This window comes from Austrofundulus limnaeus, unplaced genomic scaffold (genome assembly GCF_001266775.1).
Source record: "Austrofundulus limnaeus strain Quisiro unplaced genomic scaffold, Austrofundulus_limnaeus-1.0 Scaffold3, whole genome shotgun sequence".
Lineage (NCBI taxonomy): Eukaryota > Metazoa > Chordata > Actinopteri > Cyprinodontiformes > Rivulidae > Austrofundulus > Austrofundulus limnaeus.
In genome coordinates, this window is record NW_013952405.1 from 6,801,365 (window position 1) to 6,809,912 (window position 8,548).

General features: G+C 38.7%; 1 protein-coding gene across 1 annotated transcript in view; it reads right to left on the minus strand.

The window, feature by feature from the left end:
• sort1b (sortilin 1b) overlaps window positions 1–6,333 on the minus strand; it is a 15,246-nt gene extending 8,913 nt beyond the window's left edge. The window contains exons 1-8 of the mRNA XM_014020094.1: window positions 5,742–6,333; window positions 3,625–3,684; window positions 3,393–3,466; window positions 3,201–3,303; window positions 2,925–3,086; window positions 1,402–1,475; window positions 564–613; window positions 205–332 (exon numbers count right to left, since the gene is read on the minus strand). Coding sequence (XP_013875548.1) covers window positions 205–332; window positions 564–613; window positions 1,402–1,475; window positions 2,925–3,086; window positions 3,201–3,303; window positions 3,393–3,466; window positions 3,625–3,684; window positions 5,742–6,014 — 924 coding nt within the window. The 5' untranslated portion in view covers window positions 6,015–6,333. The remainder of the gene's footprint in view (window positions 1–204; window positions 333–563; window positions 614–1,401; window positions 1,476–2,924; window positions 3,087–3,200; window positions 3,304–3,392; window positions 3,467–3,624; window positions 3,685–5,741) is intronic.
• Window positions 6,334–8,548: the final 2,215 nt, after the last annotated feature.

Genomic DNA, 8,548 nt, shown 5'->3' on the forward strand with positions numbered 1-8,548 from the left:
CCCTGGCGGGCCACACGGGAGTCTTGTGGCCCGCCAAGCCTTGTGTTTGACACATGTGGTCTAAACCATTTCTCCATCAGCAGCAAAATACTTCCTCTAACAAACCATTGATAAGTTAACGTCTCTTTTTCCTCTCGGTCATTTTCTTAAGACTACCTAGAAATGATTTCTCTGGTGTTTTAACCATCTCATCTTGATACTGACCTTTCCYGTCATGACTGAGGCGAAGAGGAAGCGTTCACCCAGACCAAAAGAGTAGACCTTATTGGCAACAGTTTTGATGGTTTTACCATAATCTGTTGTTTTCCTCAGTTCTAACATTCCTCGATCACCTGAAACACACAGGAAATAACAAACTGAAATATTTCTGTGCAACAGACTCCAGGATGGGCCTTAGGGCTGAATCTTGATAATTAACACACTGCTTTCTTTGGTAAAAACTATTATTACATGTTTTAATACTTCTTTCTTTATGTAATATGCTGTCATTTTTTTATATTGTCTTAACAAAAATCTAAAACACGTGAGCTGAAATTCCCCATGCTTGGTTACAGATCACTTACTGCAAGACCCATTGTTGGCAGATGTAAAGATGATGGTATTTTTTCTTCCCCTGAAAGCAAAAATAGAAAAATTTGGAAAAATCTGTTAGGGATGTGTGAGTAAAATAAACGCAAAATGCTTTGTTTTTCTTCAGAATTCACAACTAAAATGAACTAAAAGTTGTATATTTCTTCCTTTTCTTTGTTACGTTGTTGCTGCCAGTAGTGATCAATACATTTTTTCTTATTTTAATTAATGCTGTTCCTGAAATAAATGTATTTTTAATATCAGAAAGCTCAGGTCAGTGTCTCCTGAGGTGGTGATAACATGCTCGGCATTAAAAACACCATTACGAACGTAGTTCTCAGACTCAGACTTTATTTAGCTGCTTTAAAAATGAAACAAGAGTGCACAGCCGTGTTTYCTAACAGGAAGAGTCTCTAAACAACAAGTTAATCCAGTGTTGTGACATGTTTGGCAAGCAACACGTGTTCATTACTCTGGAAGTATTTTGAAGGTTTTTGATGCAGCATCCTGTTAAAATCTATAGTTAGTTACACCTCACATATCAGCTAAAGAAGAACGTGTGAAAAATGTGTTCAAACCTCATACAGCCTATGGTTTGAACCTTCTTAGCTTTTATCACCACAAACCACAGCACGAGGGGGAGGAACGACACCATTTCCTACTGCAACTTATACAAACTAAAACTACGACAAAAGAGCTGCAGAGAGAAAAGACAGCAAGAACTTGGTTTTCCACTTCACTTCTCCCTGAGGATAGACTCAAAAGGCCGAGTGTTTGTTCACCGAGCACCTGACACAGGTTCAGGTGGCACGAGTTATTCTTGCTGCTCACCATTTCACCAGACACACCATGTCGTGGATCTTTTTCCAGTTGCTGCCGAAATCTTGAGAAAGCCACAGTTCATACTGAGAAAAGAAAAAAAAATTAACTCAAGAGTTTGCGGAGGAAAAAAACACCCCCCTCTTTACAAGGTTCACACAGAACCTGATAGACCTGCTCGTAAACTTTGCCAAGTTAATAAACACACACTGCGAAAACACACACATAACATTTAAAGGCATCGCATTCCTTAAAGAAACTAATATCACTTGCTGCCTTTCATGACAAAGTTTTAGACCAAAATCATCTCATATTTTTAGTATTTATTTATGGCTGTGGCAGAAATTCTGMATTGGACTAACTCCAAAAGTTTGTTATTTGCAGATTTACATCCAAAGATTTACTTTGTGAAAGTTTCATTAAATTCCATCCAGTGGCTCATGAGACGACTTGTTTACAGACAGACAGACAGACAGACAGACAGACACACACCCTTTTAATGCTAGGCAATAATTGCTAAGGCTGCTCGGCCTCCTGAATTCATCAAGTTACCTCATTTTAAAACATCACTACATTTTCTTTGCTGATAAAAGATTAATAAACATTTTTAAACTGTCCCAAATACAACTAAAAACTGTTGAAAGCCTGGCCCTTGCCTTCCTATGCAGCTCCGCTCAATTCTAGTTTCCCTTCACTGCTCCGTCTGGGACTTCTCCCATTGAGATGGATTTCGTTGGCAGATTTTTAGCCGAACCAATCAGAGAACAGAACGTCAATTTTCTGCACAGTGTCTGCTTGTAGTTTATTTTACCTGGACCAATCAGCAAACAGAAGGAGGAGTTTTGAAYGACGTCGATGTTCTGCGCAGTATCTACTAGTTATTTTAGCATACAGCAGTGGAGGAAGTGAATGAAGCCAGTCCGTGTTGATAAGGCTTCCAAATTAAATAAATTTCTCTGACAAAGCAGCAGCTCTCATTTACAATCGTCTCGTTTGGCTCGGTATATTTCTCCTCTCAGTAGGGTTGTTTACAGCACACGTGATTTCCAGTTAGCTTCTTAGCTTAGCCTCCTTCACACCGACAACACACACACACACACAAACACACACACACACTTCAGCAGAGGCCACGCCTCCTGCAAGAAATCAATTCTCTATGCAGCAAGTCCAGACCCTTGTACGAAGCAAAGTGAAGGACAGGGTCTGGTTTAAACCAGGTTATTGAAATAAGTACATTTTTATCTATTTGAGTGCTCTGTTAAAATGTTCAGAAAATATGTCAATGTTTTTAAAAAAAGGTATGCTATTTTTGAAAATGAAAACAAATAATTTAAACTGTCTAGCATCCATGAAAGCTAAACTTTGCTTTACTTTCATTTATAAATGCTAACTGCTCAAAAAATGGACTTTTAAGTTCATTTTTAAAAATCCAAACTAGTTTCTTTCATTCACACAAAAAATAAAAAATTACATAATAATAATAATAATAATAATAATAATAATAATAATAATATTCCTGTGTGTTTACCACTTACACTGATGCTGAGAACCAGCAGCACTTTAGGGTCCTCAGGGTTGTATGAGACCTGCATCAGTAAGTTGAAAGGCAAATCCCTGGAGGTGAAACTTTTTCCAAAATCCACAGAGACGAAAATACGAGACTCCTCAAGTCCAGAGACTTCAGACGTCAGGATCACCTACAAGTCAAAGAGCCACAAGTTTCTTTATGCAAAAACACTGAAATCTTTCTAAAACCACAAAAATACTAAATGAACTAAATCAAGTGACTGATTAAAGTGGGCGTGGCTTACTTTGCCTGAATTCTCAGGACCGATCGCAATGCCAATCTCTGATCTGATGAAGGTGTTGTTGATGGAGGCGGTCACGTCTGTGAATGACTTCCCGTAGTCCTCACTGGCAGACAGGTGGTTGCAGCAGAATGAGATGCAGTTTCACACAAGCTGTACACTTCTTCTAAAACACGAGGTCGTCGTCCAACTTACCTCCGGTAAAGTTTGGACTGCCCAAATCTTAGCATAAAGAAAGGCACCTGAAAAGTTGTCAAAGCCAGGATGACCTGTGAGGAATGAAGGTTAAACTTTAGATAAAATGAAGCAATTATTTACAGAACTATGGTGAAACTGGATGAGAGGAAACTGATTGTGTGATTTCTGCTGTGAGGAAATCAACCCTCTCCAATGAACTCCAAGAAGCAAAGATGAGTGCAACACTCACCCCGGTGCCATCTCCAACCCAGGCCAGTGAAACTGAACCACTCAGGTCATTGAATGAATACTGAGAAACAGAGAAACATACAAATAAGTGAAACAATTTAGACACATAAATGTATCAGTTTCTGAGTGAAGTGCAACAGAAATATATGATCCAGTCCCTCCAAACAGAGTATTTTTGTGTCATTTGGGAGTGGGAGTCCTCTATTCAAGTCTAAAAATAGAGATCACAAAATGTACCATACAAACTGAAATTGCACTGACTCAAACGATAACAAAAAATAAATAAAAATTCAAAACACTTGCTCTCAGTAAACTTTTGAACACAATTACTGAAACTCAAACAGAGTCCTTTTCAGACTTAAGGTTTGTGCAAGTTAAATCTAGTCATCAGAATGGCTCAGACTAAAAAGAAAAAAAAAACATTTGCCTTTTTTATCAGAGAGACCTGCAACGTGTCTGAGTTCTTAACATTTTGTGGCCTATTTTTCCTCACAGATATTGTTCCCAGCAGCTCATCCTGTAAGACGATCTTGAGTCAGTGGGACCAGCGCAAGTAACCTCTGGGAAAAAAAAAAGACTCTGGGAACTTTCTTGACCGGAGATTACCGGGCGGAGCGTGCAAAAACTGCAATGCAAAGTTGCTCACATGGCAGCGAGGAGCTAGGCAAATAAGCAGCACAGGGTTTTCATAAACTTCATTTGTTTATTTGCAGCATGTGTGAGATGCTATCAGCTGTGTATAGTGTTCTCTCTGCGTGTAAAAAAAAAACCCATAAACACACACTGTAGTCTCTGTATCATAACAAGACTATCACACAATCATAGCTTTTATTTTTAAATTACTTCCATACAGCCAGTCACATGGATTCCCCCTGAGTCAATTATCCTGTCAGCATCCAATAATGGACTTCAGCTCTAAATGAAAGTAAAGAAGTGGGAGAGTTTACTCATGCCTGAGAAGAAAAGTGCTTGGATCACAGCCTTTAGTGCAGCAGTCTCCAAACTTTTTGACACACAAAACAATTTTTTAAAGAAAAGTACTTGCAGGCCACAAAATTTACTGTTTAAAGTTTTGTTTTAGACTTTCAACAACAATACTTTAGTGAAAGGACAAAAGTAAACTAACTTTAGTGAAAACAGTGTTCTAAATTGTTGTAGAACAAAAAGATAAAAAAACTCACAAACATTTACTCTATTAAAAAACAGCTTTCAGTTCTATTGGCTTGTTGGGTTTACTCTTGTTATCATGTGTGTGTTTTCTCATTCTCTGGGAAAAAGTGTAATATGAGTCACTTTCCTTTGAAAACAGTCATAAAAAGTGATGAGTCGACTGATGGTAGACACTTGAACTAAAAAAATTGTGTCGGTTTGCCATTCGAACACCATATGGGCGTTACATATTGTGTCTTCTTGAACCACTCACAAATGGAAGACCTCTCATAAAAGAGCAACCGAAGCACAGAAAAAGTGTACAGCTGGCAAACTGATCCATAAAAGAATAGATWTGAAGGGACTTTAAAGGTGATCAAATTGTAAGCAAATTATGCTCACTCCATACTCCCTTAAAATCCAGTTTCCTTCTATTGATAATTAAATCAACATTTTTAAACATAAAATACACTTCCTGTATTCAGYAAAGTCTTAATTGTACTTAAAACGTTTCTGGTTCTTTAAACAATAAAATCTGAATAAAATTGATAAACACCATTAATGAAAGACAACTTGTTTTTTTACTTAAAATTGAATGTGTTCAGAATAGATTTTCATCTCTTTTAAGCCTAAGAATTATAAGAATTATCACTTATTTTCAAAACACCTCCATTGGCCTCAACTTCTTAAAGCACTTTGGACACCCCCACCCTGAGATGAACCTTAGGTTGAGGTAAAAAGGTTTCTAGAGTATAAGTGTAGTTACAGTTTAACTAGCAACAAGGGCTACTTCAACAACATAGTGTCGCTGATATTATTTTGTTCTGACAGTACGCTTTGTTTGTTGAAAACAGCAGAAAGAGGAACTTTAATGAGCAGATTAAGGCCTGCACCTGGTGGTGGATTAGCACCTGCGCATCCTCCCCGGGCTCGGTAAATGTGAAACTGGACCTGCAAAAGGAAACTTACATCGTGGGTGTTGGCGTCCAACTTGTTCTTAAATCCTTGGTGCTGTTGGCAGGAAGCCCCCTGCTGCTGATCGGCGCTTCTTCGCTTTATCCTGTGATCTGGCGAGGAACCCATCAACGAGGAGGACGCGGACCTCTTGGCGATTTTCGCGGCATTTGAACGCCTCACAAACACAGACCGTCCGAGCGACTCCGAGCCCGACTGGAAATCCAAGCCGGTGGAGAAAGTGCCGAGAAAAAACAGCAGAAAACCGCAGCGCAGCAAAGGTCCCATCCTCCTCCTCTGCAGGCGAAAGTGCCAAAATAACAAAAAAATAAAATGCCAAAACGAAAGCCCTTCAAACGAGTCTTTGTTTACGCCTAGTCTTGAATAGAAACTGAAGGTCGCTAATGCAGCAACGATGACAACAGCCGTACAGTGGTCCTCCTGACAGCTCCAGCTTTAAAATCAATAAGCGTACTTAAAGCTCACCCCGTTTCGCTAAAAAAATAAACATTTAAAAGCTACAAAATGTCCGATTTTTCGACAATTTAGGTGGTGTCTTCAGCATCAAGTACTCSCAACGTTACACCTTAGCCTACATGAAACACTAGCTAGGACAGTGATGGAGCCTGCAGGTAATAGCGCTCGGTTCGTAGAGGCTCGCTGTGATTGGTTGAATCCACATCCTGGTCCGCGCCATCCCGCCTTGTAATTGGACAAAAAATTGAAAGGCGTGGCCAACAGCGAAGCTGTCAAAGACTAGGTAAGATTGCAGTCAAAAACTTCATTTACAAAACAAAAATGGACCAAATGCTGTTTTAAAATAATCTCATTAAAGCTAACTATGTTATTTAGATTTAAAGTAACACTAAAACCACACTTTGACGGTTTAGTTTAGCTTTATGAATACTTTCTTCTGATACTCTGGATTTACAGGTGGTTTAGTTATGTAAAAAAGCTGCCATATTTTGACTTAAACTGGATATGTAACAAAATAATGTGCCACCTGTTGAGCAAAACTGTCATTTTGTCTCACAGATTACTTTATCAGGCATTAGGACTTGGAGTGTTCGCACAGCTCAAACGTGAGGTTAGAAATCACACTGAACTGGTGTGATCCCWCCCCACATTGAGGTAACTGTGGCAGGTACCAGTCAGATCTATTTTTATCCCCAACAGTTATCTGCAGGTCAGTTTCCAAGTGTAGATATAAATAAAAACACGACCAGAATCAATCTGTCCTCAGGTTAGATTTTGCAACAGCAGACGGATGATTGCACCATTACTTTTTTTCACTGAGTCATGTTGTGGCCCACTGATTAAGTCTGCGCATGTGACAGGACAGTTGGGTTAGAAATTAAAATACAAATATAGATGGCCTTACATTTTCAAACAACAGACTCCATTAAAACAATGCTAAGTTTTGTTTTATCTCCTACAAAACGCATGTTAAATAACATGACACATTTAAAGTCCTGCTGAAAGCTGAGAGGAGCAGATGAGTTAGTTTTTTTAGTGTTTGTTGTTACTCATATTTAGCCCTCTATGTGGCTCAGCCAGTCATTCAAGGTTGTCAACTGAAAAACAAAATGATGTCATCTTGTTCTTGAAAACGATAAGCTACAAAACGATATTTGGTCACATTAAAACCACTTAGACTCATTCAAATCTAAAGATCTCTTCATATGTGCTTTGAACGATCATGTTCTACTGAAGTTTCGTTGAAGTATTACCTGACCTCGATAACTAAACAGAACATCCTGCTGGACTGCATTCTCTTACAAAAACAAAAGTGAGCTGCAAACCCTCCCAGCAGACAACTGTCAATTAATGAAAAACAAAAGCTCTCTTATTTCTTAGAAGTGGCTGAAACATAAGACTTAGGGTGACCTAAATCGAATCTAAAATAACCTGTTTACTGAAGGTCATAAAACAATGTCCTATGAGGGAAATTTTATGGAACACCTGAGTCTAACTGACTCAGTTCTGGTGGAAGTAATGGTGGGACGTAGCTACATCTAGAGGCAGCTTATCTCTAGTGAAACTGAATTTTGTCTGTCATTTTATTACATGCTGCTGTACCATATTCAACTAAACCATGTAAAGTAAAGATTTGTGACATAATGTGTTATCAAAGTTGTTGAAAGTGCCGAGTATTTCGGAGATAAACTTGCGCTGCGTCTGAATATTTCTTAATTTCTGAAGTTACAATGTGGCTTGGATGATAATGGTTCAGCTTTTTCCATCTCAGGGTGGCAAAGCTTCATCATAAGTTTTGAAAAGATACATGTTTGTAGATTATATTTTGGTATGATAGCCCTTCCAGAGTGGTAGCTAAATTACGGTTATCAGCTCACAAAGTTTATAACCTGTTTAGCCTCGCTTCTGTCAGTGTGCCCCAGGGCAGCTGTGGCTACAATGTAGCTTACCGTCATCAGTGTGTGAATGTCTGTAAGTGTAATGCGCTTTGGGGTCTGGAGGGACTTAAAAGCGCTATATAAGTTCAGTATATTTACCATTTCAAGAAAAATTCTGTCTTTGACACTGATGCATAGCTGGTTGAAGCTTATTGGTCAAAGGTTTATAATGTTGTGTTTGGTATCATTTTAAAGGGGACCCTCATTTAAGCCCATTCAAATCACAGTAGATCTGCACATGGCTCATGCTTTTTCCTGTCTTTTGACCAATAGGAGAGGAGCTGACCCAGAAAGAACCGCCCACCTTTTTTACATAATGAAGCAGAAATGCACAGGTAATTTAAATACAGGAGACAGAGAAATGTAAAAGCAACATATGGGGGGTAAAAAGGACTTGTGAGAAAAAAT